This window comes from Capricornis sumatraensis, chromosome 2 (assembly GCF_032405125.1).
Source record: "Capricornis sumatraensis isolate serow.1 chromosome 2, serow.2, whole genome shotgun sequence".
NCBI lineage: Eukaryota > Metazoa > Chordata > Mammalia > Artiodactyla > Bovidae > Capricornis > Capricornis sumatraensis.
The window spans coordinates 192658984-192677883 of NC_091070.1; the positions used below are offsets into that span (position 1 = coordinate 192658984).

Below are 18900 nucleotides of genomic sequence, written 5' to 3' on the forward strand. Positions count from 1 at the left end.
AGGTGAAGAAAGAAAGGTGTAGAACGGTCTACAGATAGGATAACTAAGTAATGCACCTCTATACATCCCTATCGTACATATACTATACACACTAAGGTGCCACATTAGATGACTCCAAGCTGCGGTCACCCCCAAGGAAGAACCCAGGCTGCCTCGGGTGGCTGACAACTTGTACCTGGGGAAACCTTAAGTGCCAACATGCCAGGCCCTTGAGAGCTGGCCCCTCCAGCCTCAACCCCACCCTCCCCATCTCCAACCTCTCCCTGCTGTTCCGGCACACGTGCTGCCTTCCCAAGCAACCCCTTCGCGTGCATCCACCACCAGCCAATCTGTCCTGTTCCTGGTAAACCCTCCAGCTGCCCCCGCCCCCACCCAGCCGAGCCTAAAAGGCACTTAACTGCAAGGAGCACAGCCTGGGAGTCAGACACACAGGGCTGGAAACAGCACTGTCATGTACGGAGCCGACGTGGGCTCCTGGACTTCCTCCTGTAGCAGCAAGTGTCCTGGCTGCCTGTTCTCAGCAAAGCCACTCGGCAGTCACACTCAGCCCCAACAAAGCCACCTCACGAGGTCCCTCCTGCGTCGGGAGCCATGTATCCGCTGACTGGTGACGCACCACCGGTGTTCATGGAAAGGCGTAGCACCTCGGCTTCACGGGGGTGCCCACAGAGCTCGGAATCAGCCAAGGCCTCAGGTACAAACCCATCGAGCCCAGTCCCTCTTCCACTTGAGGCCACTACTGTTTCTCCCCATGGGGGCCGATCCCCAAGGCTCTCCCAAGCTTTCTCCAGGAAATCTCCACCTCAGAGTTTCCTAAGGGAGCAGACCTAAAATATCAGCTGTGTGACCTTCAGTGATTCCTTACACTGATTCTGCGCCTCCTCAACTACGGGGCCCAGAAAGGAGCCCGGCACACAGCAGGCACTCTCAACACTTTTCTTGTACGTGGAAACGACACTTACCTTAAAAGGGTTGTGTGAGGACTGAACAAGATGCTGTGTATTAGCTGCCTGGACCAGAGCAGGGCTTGATGTTATCTGAACAGAGGTCAGCTGAACCAGGGGTGTGCTCAGTCCATTAACCAAGATACTAGCGGGAAATCTACAATGAATATTCTATTCGGACTTCCTGCAGTCACTGTGGAATGTGTCCACAGTTTAAATAATTCCCACAGAAACTAGTGACCATTCCAGAGCACCTAATAGGAAGCAAACGTTACATACACATAATCTATAGTCTGTAAAACAATGTAAGTCACATTAGCCACAAGTTTTCAGATGATGAAATTGAAACTCAGAGAGAGGAAGATTCTTATGTAAAGTTAAAAGATGGGTCACAGACAAAGCTGGGGCAGGTGAGGCTCCAGGGCTGGCCCTTGCAACAGCGGCAGACTCAGGGGCAGGGCCTGTGCGTAGCTGTGGGTGCCCCACCTGAAAGCACCCAGACAACAAACACAGGCTCCGGTGCGCTGGAAGGGCTCTTTTATTGTCGGCGAGACCACCAGCCAAAGGAGCGCTGCGGCCTCAGGCACCGTCCAGGCTCCAGGATCTGCAGGGAGAGAGGGGCGCAGGCGGCTCCAGCCTCAGAAGAGTCCTTGGCTCACACAGCACCGTGCAAATACAGAGCTAAAAACTTCCTGAATGTCTCTGGCTGGAAACCAGTCGGCCCAACAGGTTCCTGAAAAGAACACAGCCCATTAGGATCTTGCTACTAGGTTTAACGGCAGCAATTAAAACAAAGGTCGGTTTTATGTAAATCCTAAGCGCCTGGATAATAACTGTTTCTTTCTCCTGCGATCAAGGAGTGCTGGGGAGCTGGTGCCAAGCTATGCCAGGCGGGGGCTGGGCTCAGGAGGAGGACATGAGGCATCTCTGCGCCTCCAGGCCAACTTATCTGCCGACCTTGCCCTGGTCCCTCGTCTCCCTCAACTCAACCACCATGAAAAAATGTTTCGTTTGCTCCTTTTAACTCCCAGGGACAAGAATCCCTCACTCATCCCACACACACTTATCAGGCGCCTTCTCTGTATGAGAGCTGTGCCCAGTGCTGGAAAGCCAATAGTAATTTGAATCTGGCTCCTGCCCTCAAGGAGCTTCCAGCCAGGGGTGCAAATAGTGGTAATGAAGGGTGACAGGCCTCATCATGAAGCAGGAAAAAGATGCTAAGAAAGCAGGAGAGTAAAATAACTCACTGACTTCTATGCACAGAAGAGAACACGTATGAATGAGTACTAAAGGGCACCTAGAAAGGGCCAAGAAGAAAAAGAGTGAGGCTGGTGGAGGTGGGGTGGTTAGAGGAAGAGATGGGTAAGGAGGAGCCACGTGACCACACCAGGACAGGCCTGGCACTAAGTCACGCTCATGGAAGGAAAAGGTTGAAAGAAAGGGACCTGAAGCCACGAAGGGGACAGAGAGAGAGGGCAAACTAAGAGCAAAGATGCGCGGAGACGGCTGATGTGGCCACACAGGCGAGGGACAGAGAACAGGGCCTGGGGCCAGAGAGAGGGCTCACACCAGCAGGCATTTCGAGGGCATATCAACGTCAACTAACATACGGACGACGCTCAAAGCCTCGACAAGCCTGCATTAAGCAAGTCTACTCAGGCCCCGCGTGAGACGTGGCTAGTGAGTACAGACCCAGGAGCACACCCACGCTGCTCTCTCTCACCCTCAATCCCGTTCTCTTATAGGCTTCATCACTGCCTGATATTATATTATGAATCCGTTACGATATTGTCACTGCCCAGCACACAGAACACAGGCCTGGTCTCAGCCAGCTGAGCACTGGAGGTGCGGCAGTGAGGGGTTCCCTATCCATGGAGTGAAATGAATGCACGCGTCATTCACGGACTCGGCCTTCCAGGAGCTCAGGGCGCACTTTAACGGAGGAGCAGAGCAGTGAATAGACAACCGCAGGACAGAAGCGTGATTGCGCCGTGATGGGGGCCCCCAGGCTACGGGGACCTACCCGAGGAACTTAAGCAAGGCTGGGACTGGGTTGCTGGTCTTTAGGCTAAATCTGGAATGACAAGTAAGGACAACCAGATGCAAGAGAAATGGGAGAGGGCGAGTGGAGGAAGAGGGAATGGGGTGCAGGAAGGAAGGAGCCTCCTCTATAAAAAGAGCAGCACTTACTAGGATCCTGAGCTGCTCAGGCAACTGGAGACAAAGCCGAGAGGAGAGGGGTGTGGTGGGGCGCAGAGGGGAGGGCGAAGAGCTGGGCAGGGCCCAGGGTGGAAGATGCTATTTCAGCTGACGGGCTGGGCTGAAGCAGCCCTCCAGGCAGACAGAGGTCCTGAACATGAGATTCCTGAAGCCGGTGCTCCACTCACAAGCATGCCCTCCACCCCAAGCCAGGCTCTCCCTGGGGAGGACGAGCCATGGCCCCGGTCCAATCACCAAGCCAGAGAGGGCTGGACTTACCACAACCACCTTCTTTTTGATCACTGGGAGACACCAAAAGTGCTGATAGAGGAGCTGATCGGAGTCCACCCAGACTAGATTCTTGATGCCCTCCTCGGAGGCCAAATCTGTGGTGTTCAGCTGCAGCACCAGGAACTGGAAGACACGCCCATCGGTGCCCACGCTCTGCACGACTACTGGCTGCTCCAAAACCTTAGGGTCGTTCTGAGAGGAAAAGAGGACAAGTAAATGCAATCAGAAAAGACGAGGCATAAGAACAGCACAAACCAGGCAATTCCTAGCTCTGGCTTTTTAAATAACCCCCTACCCCACTGAGTGGTTTTCCTGCAATGAAAGATGAAAATAGAAGGTGGAGCTAAGGGCACTGTCCAGGGCTAGGCCTTCTCGCACATACCCAGCCTGGCTATCCCTGGGCTCAGGCCAATCGTGGCCCCGGCGTACCTGCTCTTCAACTTGAGCACACTACAGTACGAATTCCTGCCACCGAGAGGCGACTGCCGGGCAAGCTGCACAGTAAGGGAAGATGAGCTGGGAGGTGAGTGATGGGAAGCCCCCAGACTCATGGAGTAACCTGACGTGACAATGACGCGTATCAAACGCTGAGCTGGAGGGTCAGTGCGTGTGACAGACATGATCCCATTCAGTGCTCACTCCATCTGAAGGCTGAGGAGACGGACCAGCTGAGGCAGTGACTTGCCTGAGGTCACAGTGACATGTGACCTCAGCACCCACAGTGGCTAGTGCTCAGACAGACCCTCTCTCTCCCTTACTTTCCCCCTCAGGGCCGGGCTTCTTGGAACGTCCTAAGCTGGCAGGCAGGCATCTCACCTGGGCTTTGGGCTCTCAAAATGCACCTGAGTGTGTCAGATTCCTGACTGTCCACTTCAGCTGTGTCAGCCCCAGGCTTTCGCCAGTCGACACATTTGCTAACTATCTCCTTCAATCAGTGCCACTGGTAACAGTAACATACTAGCAACCATTTACTAAAGGCCTCTCATGTCCTGGGCATCACAGCAGTTTTACATAGTCACCTCTAATCTCATAAATCCAGTGGTATATACCCACTTAGGTCTCTTCCCCAGTGGCTCAGCAGTAAAGAATCCGCTGCTCTGCAGGAGACATGTGTTCGATCCCTGGGTTGGGAAGATCCCCTCGAGGAGGGCACGGCAACCCACTCTAGTATTCTTGCCTGGAAAATTCCATGGACAGAGGAGCCTGGCAGGCTACAGTTCTTGGGGTTGCAAAGAGTCAGACACAACTAAAGCGACTTAGCATGGTACGACATGGCATACCCATTTAACAGATGAGGAAACAGATTCAGAGAGGGGATGTAACTTGCTCAAGGTTATCCAGGACAACACCCAGGCTTTTAACTCTCTTAAAATCTTACTGCTCTGGTTTATACCTAGTGTCCCACTGTATCTGACAGTAGCACCTGTCACTCTCAGCAGTATTCCAGTTTCGATGACATGTTCGATATGTTCACCCTACTGAGTCTGCAGGCATCCAGCCTGATGACTACTACCCACTGGACAAAGAGTCAATAGGCAGGCCCCGTGAAGCCAAGCATCCTTGACTCAAAGATGCTGCCTACTACATTCACCGCTCTAGGGCTGAATCTGACATTAGGAATAGCTAATGGCAGACCTCAGTGAGGGCCACACTGGGACTGTTGGCCTTAGAAATACCTGTTCTTAGCTGCATGAGAAATAAATAAAAAGAAAAGTACCTCTAAGTGTTAGCTGAGAATTCTGTACTGACTCTTATCTCCCTCTACAGATCAATAAAACTGCAGGTAGTACATAAATTTCTCAGCAATTTTACCTTTTACACAGAGGCTCTTCCCATAATTGCTCAACTTCACATCCCCAGGAATAATTTGTACCTGGAGGGGCTGGGGGAGGCCTCCTCTCCTACCCAACTGGGTGGCAATTAGTGGCAGCACTGCTACCGTGCTCTGCTGGCACAGGAGCTACAATGAGCCTGCAGGCCTGGGACCTGGCATGTGACTCTCTCTGCCTCCCTCTCCTGCCCCCCAGTCAGGAGGCAGCCTGTCCCCTTAGGCTGGAGAGATCAGGGTTCCAGTGCCTGCCTCCCTACTCTTTAGCTGTGGGGTTCTGGGCAAGTTACCCAACCTTCCAGAGCCTTCCAAAAATATGTCAGAGAACAGGAATTAAGATAACCTCCCAAGGACTGGAAAGACACAAAAACGTCACATAAAGATGCAACAGCTGCTTATCTCTTAGCTGTGTTACCCTGAGGAAGTTACTGAGCCTCTCTGAACCTCAGTTTCTTCATCTGTAAAATGAAGCTACTAGTACCTGCCACAAGGGGACTGCTTATAAGGATTAAATAATGCAGTGATTCTCAAATTTTAGTGTTGTGGTTTTCAAACTTGTGCTTGCACCAGCATCACCTGGAGGGCTTGTTAAAACTGACTGCCAGGCTCCAATCCCAGAGCTTCTGATGCAGGATGTCAGGTGGTCTGAGAATTCACATTTCCAGCAAGTCCCTAGATGGTGTTCACGCTGCTAACAATCCAGAGTCACACTGTAAGAACCGCCGCTGTAAGGAGCCGTAGTTAACTGGTTGGCATGTAGCAGGTGCTCAATACAGACAAGCTCCACTCTACTCCCCATCTCATCAGGCTAACCACACTGTACCAACCCCACCTCATTCCTAGACCAATGAGGATGAGAAACAGAACATGCCGAAGTTCACTGCTCCTCCAGGAGGGCCTTAGGTTCTAATCAAGACCTGGGAGCCTGACAGCAGCTCTCAGAAACATTCTTCCCCTCCCACCTTCCAACACACACACAAAACCAGAGGTCTGGTGTCCCAGGCCTATGTGGGGACTTCAATACTGCTGTCCCCTGCCTGGAGGCCTTTGATCTCCGGCCAGGCTTTCCTCCAATCTTGGGACGGCATTGTGTAACCACCACTCAGCTTGCATTCTTTAACATCTGGGTCCCTGAGACCTGCTCTTAGAATCACGGGGCGACCATCCAAGTGGTATGTTGGGTCTTCAGAACCTGTCCTAAGAGGGCAGGCAGGCCTGGGCCATCCCCTGCCTTCCTGATAAAGCCCTGTGCTCGGGCTCCATTAGCGCAGTTTAAGGAAGTGTGCTGGAGGACATATAACTGAAGCCTCCAGAGTTGAGACCATCTGGTCCCAATCCTTTCTCCACCACTTACTGTGTGTAATGCTGGACAAGCTGCTTATTAGCTTTCATGGGATTCAGAAGTATAATCTGAAAAATGGGGATCACAATGAAACCTTGTGGGCTACTGTGATGAGGCATCTTATGTAAAGATAGACACACTGTAGGTCCCCAACAGATGGTAGGGTGAGTGGAAGTGCCTCTCCCTGAAACTCTTCAGTCAAGCAAAAGAAGTCCCTCCATACTTCCTTTCCTTTGAGCAGGGTAAGGCAGGAAACTGACACAACGTAAGAGGTCTCGGTGGTAGTCCCCACATACATACCCCATACAGGAGCCGGGCCTGAGCCAGCGCATTGCCGAAGGCAAACAGGATCATCTTGGCCCGCAACTGATCTGGCTGAAAGCGGTGTGCTCGGAAATTAGCTGACTCCAGCAAATACAAGGTGTGGGGATAGGGGTAAGGATAGCCCTCTCGGAATCCTGCAAGACATGTCATCACGTAGAGGGACAGGTTAACTGACCCACCCAAAGCCTCAGGAAAGTCACCCCACCTTAGCTTAGTGCCAGACACTACATATTTTGGGGTTGTTTCTTTTTTTTTAAGATTTTGTTGTTGTTGTGGACTGTTTTTAAAGTCTTCATTGAATTTGTTACAATGTTGCTTCTGTTTTAGGTTTTGGTTTTTTGGCTAGAAGGCACATGGGATCTTAGCTCTCTGACCAGGGAGAGAACCTGCCTCGGAAGGTAAGGTCCTAACCACTGGACTGCCAGGGAAGTCCCTAATCTGGCCTGTTTTTGAAAGCAAAATTTTTACCAGAGCAAACCACACCCACTCCTTTACATCTATCTATTAAATAACTGTGACAGAGACTATATGTGGCCTACAAAACCTGAAATACCATTTGGTTCTTTATAGAAAATGTTCACTTACCTGTTCCAGGTAATTCTCGCTGGCTAGCTCTAACCCCCACCTTTCTCATTCAACCAAGCACACAGATAACAGTGATATTAGAAAGATAACCTGAGGCCTATGGTAATTATTTTTTTAAAAAGCAAATCACTTGCAAAATACTTCATTATTAGTAACAAACGTGGTCTCATAGAATCAAAGTTCAGCACTCGTTCAAATCGGCCACAACCCTGCCGGGTCACCGTTTCTTCCCTTCCATGGCCGTGGGCAAACCCTCAGAGGCTGGAGGCTTCTACAGTGAAGGACAAAAATGGATGAAATAGAGGAAGAAAGAGGCTGGGAAAGTGTGCAGGGGAGAGCATCACTTAAGAGAGACCTGACTTTCCTGTCTGCCTCAGTTCCTCCGCACGTGTGAATAGGCATCACTCAGCACTCACTCTGGCTTCAGCTCACTCAAGCTCTAAGACAGGTACCAGGGACAGAGCCCACACGGTGCCTGCCACTGCCTTTGAGGAGCTCTCCAAGTCTAGAGGGGAGACAGACAGGAAAACTGATCACATCCACGCAGAGGGACATGTCAAGACACGAGGGGAGCCGGGGGCTGGGTGAGGACAGATCAAAGGGCCCTGACCAGACTGCGAGGCTGTAGAGCATTTCTGGAAGAAGTGAGTCCAAAGGCGAACTATGACAGATGAGCAGTTATCTACCTGAAGAGAAAGAGGGGTGAATGGTCAGAGCGCAGGCAGAGGGAAAAGAAAGTGCCGGAGCACAGTGGTGAGAAAAGGACAGTGGGGATAAAGGGAGCCTGTGGGGGAGGAGACAAAGACGGGGCTGGAGAGAGGGGCGGAGGGCTGACGTGAAGGCCCTTGTGTGATAAGCCAAGGAGTTCAAACTTTGTCCAACAGGCAGTGGGGACATGGGCATGAAGAGCGATGGGATTAAATCTACGTTCTAGAAAGGCTACTCCGGAACTGCGAACTAGAGGGACGAGAGAGGAAACAGCCCATTAAGGGGTCACACTAGCCCATTAAGAGACTGGGGTAATGGGCTGGGTGAGAGACAGCGGGGACTGACTGAGGCATAGCTGGGGAGAGGAAGAAGCTTGAGGACGGAGACACCGCAGTTCACAGTGACTGGGGGAATGGCAGGAACCGCAGGCCTGTCCAGGCCGGCTCCTTAGTTTCTGTTGTGTCTCAGTGGGGACGTGGTGCTTTGTTCAATGGTGGGATGAATGGCCCCATTAGAGGACTGTGAGCCTCCTCCATCCTAGCAGAAGGCTGGCCAGAGTCTATAGGGGGCATAGAGAGGGGGTATCTTTCAAGAGAACTATAAATAAAGAAACATCTGACGCCTGGTCAAAAGCCCCTCAAGCCACCCATTAAAACTGATGCAACAAAATGACTTCTTAGGGGTCAAAAGTCAAGTCAGCCTCTGAGTCAATCACAACCACCCCGAGTCTCAGTTTCCTTAGGGTAAACACCACCTATCTCACAGGGCTGCTACACAGCTCTGAGGAGAAAACGCACATGAGAACCTAATACATGTAAGTACTCGATGTTTCCTTTCTCTTCGGAAAAAGCCTGTCCCTCACCTGCATGCTGCCTAAAAGTCAAAGGCTTTTTGATACTTACCCGTGTCGTCATTCACATCATAAATATGGCATTCCTGAAGGCTGATAGTGGGAGATATGGGATAGAAGGTCTCGAGAACATGACTCTTAGTAGCTTCCACTTCCTCTCGGGAGGCAATGGGAGGCAGCGGATCCTTGGTATTCAGCTGGGTTCCACTGGAACCATGGACCTGAATCAGAGTAGACTCTAAAGAGGGAGAAAGGCGGTGAGTCTAGCCTGGTCTAAAGCCTTAGCTGGGCAAAGTCAAAAGCTTTCATCCTGCTACGCTCCTCAAGTCTTTTACAGCTTCACTCTCTGATCTGCCTCATCACAGAAAACACAGCTCTGGAAATTCATCCTTGTGCTTATCATACAAGCAGGTGAGCCTCCTCCTCTTCATGTCTGGGTGCCATCCTCTGCCTCTGCTACGCCTTGGAGTAGACAAGTAACATCAGATCCAAAAGACCGAGAGGCCAGGCTGAAGTCACAGAAAAAGCTCTTAACAGGACTGGAGTTCAATCTAGTGATCTTCATTCTACAGACCAGAAGGGGACACGAACACAAGATGGAGCAGGAAGGACCTGAGCTCGCCTCCCCTCACAAAAACAGCGGAACAGCTAACCGCAGAACAACTATCATCAAAAAGGACTGGAAGCTACCAAAGGTGATATTCTACTTACAAAGACAAAGACAAGATGGCAGGAGTGTTACATGTGTGACATAATCAAATCCCATACCCGCCAAGTGAGTGAGACACAAACTGGAAAATAACTGTATCACAGAGGTTCTCAAGTTCTGAGCCCTACAGAAGGTTCCTCCGCCTGGGGGTCTGGCATCAGGAGGAGGAAGCCCCAGGGCATCTGGCTTTCAAGGCCAGCAGGGTTTGACTGCAGAATCTCAAAAGGGCTGGAATAGAAACAAATGCCACTCCTGGAAGGTGGATGCACGGTCTTCTAAGAGCACCAGGACCCAGGGGAAAAAGCACTGAGTTCACAGGATCCTAGGCCAGACCTACTGCTGACCTTAGAGGGTCTCCTCGGGGGGAGGGGGTTGGGGGGCAGGGGCAGCTGTGGTCACACTGGGGTCAAGGAAACCCATGGAGGAGAGGTACTGGGGAGTACTCATTTGGAGTGAGCTGTCCTGGAGGCTGCCATTTTGATGCCAAGTCCTGGCCCCACCCAACAGCCCATATGGGACCCTCCAATCAAACCACCACAGAGCAGGAAAACAGTCCCACTCATCAGCAGACAGGCTGCTTAAAGTTATCTGAGCCCACAGCCACCTCTACACACAGCCTTGCCCACCAGAGGGACAAGACCCAGCTCCACCCACCAAAGGGCAAGCGCCAGTCCTTCCCACCAGAAAGACTGCACAAGCCTGAAGGCAAGACCAGATACTATAAAACTCAGAGGAAAACACAGGTATTAGGTTGGCCAAAAGGTTTGTTCAGGTTTATTACAGAAAAATCTGAACAAACCTTTTGGCCATCCCAATAGGACCCTCTTTGTCATGAATTGCAGTAATACATTTTCCTATCCACTTCCTAATGAAAACAAACAAACAAACAAAAAAAACAAAATAGAACCTATTCAAACTTAAAAGCTTTTGCACAGCAAAAGAAACCATTAAAAAAAAAAACAAAGGACAACCCACAAAATGGGAGAAAACATTTTCAAACAACGCAACTGACAAGGGATTAATCTCCAAAATATCCAAACAGCTCACACACCTCAATATCAAAAAAACAACCCAATCAAAAAATGGGCAGAAGATCTAAATAGACGTTTCTCTGCAGAAGACATACAGATGGCCAAAAGCACATGAAAAGATACTTAATACAGAGAGCTTAGTAGGTAAAGAATCTGCCTGCAATGCAGGAGACCTGGGTTTGATTCCTGAGTCAGGAAGATCCCCTGGAGAAAATGGCAACCTATTTCCATATTCTTGCCTGGAAAACCCCATGGACTGAGGAGCCTGGCAGAATACAGTCCATGGGGTCCCAAAAAAGTCAGACACAACTTAGTGACCAAACCATCACTAATTATTAGAGAACTGCAAATCAAAACTACTATGAGATGTCACCTCACACCAGCCAGGACGGCCATCATCAAGGAGCCTAAAAGCAATAAACGCTGGAGAGGATGTGGAGAAAAGGGAGCCCGCCTACGCTGTTGATGGAAATGTAAACTGGTACAGCCACTGTGAAGGATGGTATGCAGGTTCCTTAAAAAATTAAAAATAGAGCTACCATATGATCGAGCAATCCCACTCCTGGGCATATATCCAAGGAAAGCCATACGTTGAAAAGACACATGCATCTGATGTTCACTGCAGCACTATTTACAACAGCCACGATAAGGGAACAACCTAAATGTCCATCGACCCGGATTCCTTACCACTGAGCCCCCAAGGAAGCCCTACGATGGAATATTACTCGTCATAAAAAAGAATGAAATAATGCCGTCTGCAGCAACACGAAGGGACCTAGAGATTATCACTCTAACTGAAGTCAGAGAAAGACAAGTATCCTACGACATCACTCATATGTGGCATCTAAAAAAATGAACCTATTTACAAAATGGACACAGACTCAGAGTTAGAAACAAACTAATGGTTACCAAAGGGGAATGGTGGGGGGAGAGATAATCAGGCAGTTGGGATTAACATATACACACTACTATATATATAAAATAGACAGTCAACAAGGACCTACTGTAATAACATATACAGGGAAAAAGGCTAAAAAGAAGATATGTATACACGTAACTAAACCACTTTGTTGTACACCTGAAACACAATAGTTTAAAATTAACTTCAACATAAAATGAATTTTGAAAAAAGATTAGTTAAAAATAAAGCTTTTATCCTAAAAAATAGAAAAGAAAAAGCCAGAGAACTTTGGTTAAGGTGTTACTCCTGGGTTTCTTGAGAGGGACTGACCAGCGCGCTCTCTGACCTGTGCTCTTTCCAATGAACCGTGAGGCCTGGTCATCTCTGTGGGCTCCGAGGCCGCGGGTTCAGATCTTCCCAAGCACCTGCTCTGCACTGGGGACCAGTTTTAACTCCCTTGAGCAGAGAGTCCCTCTCAAGGGCTGATGAGGGAGTAAGTGCTCCAAAACTGGGAGACAGCAGAGGTAGGGAAACCGACCTCCTCTGGGAGGCTGCCTGAAACGCATTCAAACTTGCTTCAGAAAGATAGGTAAGAGCAGAGCTTCTCAACTTTGGTGCTGTTCACATTTTAGGTAGTTCTTTGCTGAGGGAGGCTGTCCTATGCACTGTAGGTATCTGGCAGCAACCTTGGCCTCTGCTCACTAGATGCCAACAGAACGTTCACTACCAGCCCCAGCTCTGCTTCAAGTCAGGACAAATAAAAATGTCTCCAGACAAAGCCAAATCTCCCCTGGAGGATTAAACCACCCTTGGTTGAACACTACTGGGTCAGAGTTTGCCAGGCAAAGAAAAGGGAGGAAAGCGTTCTAGTGAAGGAGGAGTAATATGTTTCATGGTACAGAAGCCTGCTGCTGCATGGCAGAGCTTAGGGGAAGTCAGCGCAGATAACTGGAGCACAACCCAGTAGGAAGGAAGGATGGAGAGAGAAGTACTGAGACTACAGGCTAAGCCAAAAGGCTGCTAAACCCAGGATAAGGGTTCAACTGACCTCAGTAACTCAGAAAGCCTGACTTAAGTCAGATGCGCACACTTGCCACAAGGAGACACACGTGTACGAGGAAGCGAATGCACGTCCGCCTAAGCAGCAAGCCTGCCGCTGTGAACATGAGCACACCCCCTTCACAGAGGCGCCCACAGGAAGATGAGCGCCATCTAGAAAGCCTCCTGGACAGCGGCCTGCTACGGACTCTCCACAGGGGCAGATTTTTCTCTGAAGGTCCTTGAGTTTTCAGAAATACAAATCAAATACTACAATCACAATGTGATGGGAATGGACCAAGGTTGATGATGCTGTATGTCTAAAAACTGGTCTGACCAACAGCACTGTCATTTAATTAACATGTGTCCTCCCTTACTGGCTATGCAAAAAGGGATACTACATCTGTGGATGGATAAACTCTGCCCCACCTGTTAAAACATCTCATACCCACACTTCAAGAACAGTTTTCTCAAGTACTTCCTGTTTCTTCGCATATAATCTGCAAGGAAGATAAATGTGCCCGGACCTCTCGTAACCTTGGGTTTTAGATTCTCCCCACAGAATACTCTACTGTGGTTTCCAATTCAATTCCCTCCACATCCCTTCTCCAGTGACAGCTCCAAATGGGGCAGTTTAATTAGAGGTAATACTTGATAATGGGCCAACAGGCACTCCTCTGTTAATGAGGCTCACTAATTTCCTTAGTGGTGCCATTACCTCTGCAAAGCTGACTCTTTGCCAGGAAGTCCATACTCACAGGGGCAAACTGGTGAAGCCTGACCAAGTCGATGTCCTAAAAACCCAAACTGTTCCACAGCTGGTTTCCCTGCTCCAGGGTTCCACCCAGGACAACACTTGTGTTCTCAGAACATCCCTACCTAAAACATCTGGGATTTGGTATTGATTCACCTGTCCCTTTAGTCAGCACTTGTTTGTGTGGCACTGTTCGATACTGTGGGCAAATAAGACACAGTCTCTATTATCAGAAGTTCACAGTTTAGTGGGGCAGACAGAAAACACACTAGATAATCACAGAACATAATATAGTATAAAGTGTGCTATGACAAAAGTAGGCATAGGGACAAAAGAAGCAGAGAGCGGATCTGTGGATTTGCATGAGATGCGGGCTTCCAAGTCATGTGGACAAGTAGAAATTAGGCAGATGAGGAAAACAGAAAAATTCCCTGCAGAACGCATAGCACGTGCAAATGCAAAGCTTGATGCCAAAAAGTGGCAAGTGGCCAAGTGTCAACAGGGGGATGGAGGTGGGGACGGCACAGCAGAGATAAGACTAGAAAGACCAGCTGGTGGCCAAAGCCCAGAGGACCTGGATACCACCATAAACTGTTCAGCTATTAGGAGACAATAAAAGATTTGAACCAGGGGAGGGACAGAGAGAACCTGCACTTTAGAAAGGTCACTCTAGCAGTTCTGCAGAAAGTGGATTTGGAAAAGGAAAAAGGCATGAGAGTAAGAAGGCTCTTGCAGCAGAATATGAGCTTTGTGAGTGCAGACTGTGTTGTAACTTACGGTCAACACTTAGGCACCTGGAGGCACTCAACTGATATGGTGTGAATTAAGTCTTGGAAAGAAATGATTAAAAGAAAAAAAAAAAAAAAAGTCTGGGCAAAAACTAATGACAATGAGGATGTGTCTGAGCCACAAAATTGGACCATGAAGGATGAGAGTGAGAGTAAGCATGGCAGCAAGGATGAGAATATAAGCTGGTGGTGGGGCTGAGAGTAGAAAGACAAGGAACCCACAGGGCCTTTCTGGTGTACAGGAGGACTAACCTCGTTTCCAGGTGGTGGATAACATGTTGTTTTGGGCACAGATCCGCCTGGCCAGAGAAGGATGCTTGAGAATCTGCGATTTACACAGCTGGATCAGGCTGTCCACAATGACTGGGCTTGGAGAAAAGAAGAGACATTTGGAGGTATAAAGCTGACTCCAAGATCCATCAGTAGGAAATCTTACTGACTTGGGGAAACTTACCAGTAGGTCTCTCTCTTGGGGATGTCTTCAGTAGAGTGCCAGAGACGAGCATGAGAGATCGCATTCAGAACGCGTTCATCTTGGTTCTCTATGTGGTTCCTCGGATTATCAGCAAGGCTAAGCACTTTCTCAGGAAGGCCTTCTATTAACTTGGTCTTGGTAAGCCAGAGGGCCTGCTTTACACCTTCAGGGTCATCAATCACAAAAAACAAACACTAAAAAAAGATGACTCAGGAAAAGATGCTTATGCCTGCCCAGTAGCATTTTGGGGAAAGAGCAGCCTTGAGAGGGAGATGGGATTTGTTCTGACATCTGAGGGGACAGAACTAAAAATAAAGAGCAGAAGCCAGGAGAACCAGATTTCAACTCAGCTCCAGGAATGACCATTTGCTTAAAAACAGTTAACAGTTGACTGACATCGAGTACTCGCCACAGGAAGAATTCAAACAGCTATTAAAATGGCTGAGATCATGAGACTGAACCTCACAGGCAAGGGTCCTTTGTATTCTGTCTGTAGGTATAGAGGATTCAGACCCTAGCATACAAGCCTAGATCAATAAATGCCAACCTTTCAAAACCTAGATCCCTTCTATTAACCCATACCCTAGCCCTGATTGGAAAAGCTCGTGTCTGCCAAATATACTTCATTCAATAGATACGGGCCAAGCATTAAGCACATGCTGCTTTATCAAGGGAAAGAAGCCTTCAAAAATAAGGGAAATATCTTCTGGATCATGAATAACTTGAGGAGTGCTGAGTTTGGGAGCACCAGATAATTTTTCGCATCTACCTCTGAGATTTTATAACAAGCCTTTTTATAAGCAGAATTTTGTATGAAGAGGCCATATGAACTGTACTGCTATATTTGTCAAAAGAATCCTCCTGAAGATGTTTTTCAATTTATTATACTGGGTCCTCTTGAGGCCTTCTGAACTTCTCTTTGGCCTCCATACAAGAAGGGTGGGCTGTACCTGGGTAGAGTACTATTTTGTCTTTTGGACACGGTGAACTACGTTAACTCAAAATGTTTCTCTATAGCAGAGGCCAATTTTTTCTTAAAGGGCCAGAGAGTAAATATTTTCAGCTTCTGGGCCATACAGTCTCTGTCACAACTACTCAGCTCTGCCACAACTACTCAGCTCTGCCACTCTAGCACAAAAGCAGCCATAGGTAACAAGTAAACAGATGTGTATGATTTATAGAAAAAGGCAACGGGCCTGGTCAGCTGACCCCATCTCTGTTCCATCTGTTGACTGCCAGCAAGCTGAGAGCCAATACTGGTGCTCCCCTATAGAAGTACAACCTCACAGAATGGATTTTTTTGTACTCACCTCACTGTTTCTATGCTCATCCCCTCACCCATTTTTAATTTAATCTGGCTGTACTATAAAATTTCTATAAGATGCCCAAAATGCTTCTCAGGAAAAGGAGTAAGAACAAAGATTTGATCCAGAGTGCTTAGTCTTTAAAAACTAATTTAACTAATTTAACCACCCTACTCTCAGCAGGATGGGGCTGCGGTACCAGGCAAAACTCCCTTGGTTCACTTTCCCCAAAACCTACTTCCTTAAAAGAGGAAGAGGCACAGACATAGGGGCCTAAATGCTGCACTAAGTCCACATACCAGTCCTCTAACTCTCAAAGTTAACACTGCATTCTTTTTAATGACTGTGCCCATCAGTTGGCAGAGCTCTCGTGACTGCTGTGATTGGCAGGCTACTAACTCCAGTTGAAAAAACATCACCTGACTCAGGAACACATCTGAAAAACCATGGAATTAAAGCAAACCCAGAACACTTTGAAGGAAACCACCCTCAATTTCTCTTGTGGTGACAAACGAAAGGCATTGAAGCTTTTCACTGTAAGGTTCATAATACATCAGAAACACAAATATTTAGAAAATTAACTCCCTGATTGTGTGGTACAGCAGAAAGAACCCTGGACTGGGGATCCAGTAACCCAAGTTTTAGTCCCAACACTGCAACTGTTCCTAGAACTTGAAAATGGATAAAATATTAAGAATTTACGGTTCACTGGTCCATGGGGTCGCAGAGTCAGACACGACTGAGCGACTTCACTTTCACTTTTCACTTTCATGCATTGGAGAAGAAAATGGCAACCCGCTCCAGTGTTGTTGCCTGGAGAATCCCAGGGATGGGGGACCCTGGTGGGCTTCCGTCTATGGGGTCGCACAGAGTCAGACACGACTGAAGCAACTTAGCAGCAGCAGCAGCAGTATATGAATAATACCATCTACTCTGTGCCAGGAGCCTTATCTACAAGTTGGATGGGATTTCATGAAATGGAGGATGAAACTCAAGAGAGATGAAGGGCTTTGTTTCAAGTCTCAAACCTCATAAGCGATGGGGCTGGGAGGGGAACCTTGACATTAAAGCCCAGGATCTCTCCATTACCCCAATCTGTTTCTCTAGCTCTGTATCTTACAGAATTTTATTATAGACTTTACAGAACCTCTCTGCATATGGTGAAAGCATAGGGTATGTTTTCAGCCTAGTCAAACAAGTGAACTTTAACTTCTGAAATACATCTAATGCAATTTATCCTCATAGTAACGTTACTGGGGTGCCAAGTCTTGTGAGGTCCTTCACAGCACCTTGCGAGGACACTGGAAGTGTTTAAAGGCTGAAAAAAAAACAGCTTTCAGCTGTCAGGAATGAGTCTGAGCAGCTTATGAGGCTGGCCAGCTGACTTCTCAAACGTAAGATGTTTTTCCTCTGGCTTAGTCCCCAAATCCTGCCAGGTCTCTTTCTTCCCTAATTACTTATTGGAAACTTCTGTCCCCACTTACCTGGACCATTTTGTGTTTTCAGGACCTGTCCTAACCCCAGCCTGATTTAGGGACTAAGGAAGAATGAGTTGGAAACAATGGGTAGGAGAAGTCAGTAGAGACTGCCCTCCACGGGACTCTGGAACATAATTTCTAGTACTGCCCCAGACACACAGATGGTTTTGGCTAGAGTCATTCTGACCTGTCCTTAGTGAGAGCGAAAGGGTACAGAGGGACTAGGTGGTTTTTAGGTCCAGATCCTTTCCCTCAAAACATCTCAGCTCTGACCTCTGACAAAGGTCACTGATCTGGGAAACCAGAGGTATAGCCCTGGCTTCACTAGATACCCACACTGCACCTATGAGCAAATCACTGCCAAATCACTCCCCTCTGTCACAGTTACCAATCCTGTGAAAAGAGGCGATAGGCCTGCAGGTTAAACACTGTTTCTGCCGTCTCCATGCACTATAATCCTCCATCTAATTCTTAAACAGTTACATCTCCAGGGTGCAAGAGTTGGGTCACTGTGAATTACCTGGTCAAAACCACTCATTTCACAGGAGACCAAGGCTCAAGAAGCTTCAGTCACTTACCCCAAATCACACACACAGTGAGAGGCAGGGCTAGGCCCATGTCTCTTCACTTGGCCACGAAAACTCCAAAATTCCCTCACACATGCTAGTCTTTACATCCCACTTAATCCTGACAATTCTCAGAAATGAGACTCAATACCCGGCCCATTTCGCAGACGAAGAAACCGAGACCCACAGTTTCAAAGTCTTGCCCAACCCCACAGAAGGGCGGGGTTAGTGCTGGGTAGAGCAACAAGGTCCCCTCCCGGCCGTCCTGGGACCTCACCCTCGAGGAGGCGGCAACGCTGGTGGAAGACGTAGCAGACCTCATCCTTGTATAGAGAATGCTCCTGCAGCGGGGGCAAGCGGCGGAACTTCGGGTGCGTCCAGCCGGGGTCCCAGGGCGGGAAGACTGGTCGTGCCAGCCCAGGCATAAAGTGCATCTTCCCCGCGAAGGTGATGGGCTCCAGTCCAGGAATCTCATACACCCTGTCCAGGGGAGGAGGCTCCGGCTTTCTCGTGGATCGCACGCCCCACTCGTACGCCCCGCGGCTCGGGACCCCGCAGCCCTGAAGGCCGAGCCGCCAAGGGCGAGCCAGCGCCCGCCTCGCTGGCCCCGACGCCAACGCCATGCCAATCTGCTCTCAAGACCTCCACCTGGACGCCGCCATCTTCCCGCGCGCAAGGCCTGCCGGGAACGAAAGGGGCCGATTGACAGGGCTCTTTTTACGAGTGGCAGATCCATTAACCAATCACCGCCAGGTAATTCTTGCCTTGCCCCACCCCGCAGGCTG

General features: G+C 48.9%; 1 protein-coding gene across 1 annotated transcript; it reads right to left on the minus strand.

Annotated features, from left to right (window-relative positions):
- Window positions 1-1358: 1358 nt before the first annotated feature.
- On the minus strand, window positions 1359-18770 carry MRPL37 (mitochondrial ribosomal protein L37). Its single transcript, XM_068965766.1, has 7 exons — window positions 18393-18770; window positions 14747-14930; window positions 14545-14660; window positions 9124-9309; window positions 6905-7062; window positions 3423-3626; window positions 1359-1677 (listed from the first exon to the last, which is right to left on the minus strand). The coding sequence occupies exons 1-7, from the start codon at window positions 18736-18738 to the stop codon at window positions 1600-1602; spliced, it is 1272 nt and encodes a 423-aa protein (XP_068821867.1). The 5' UTR covers window positions 18739-18770; the 3' UTR covers window positions 1359-1599.
- Window positions 18771-18900: the final 130 nt, after the last annotated feature.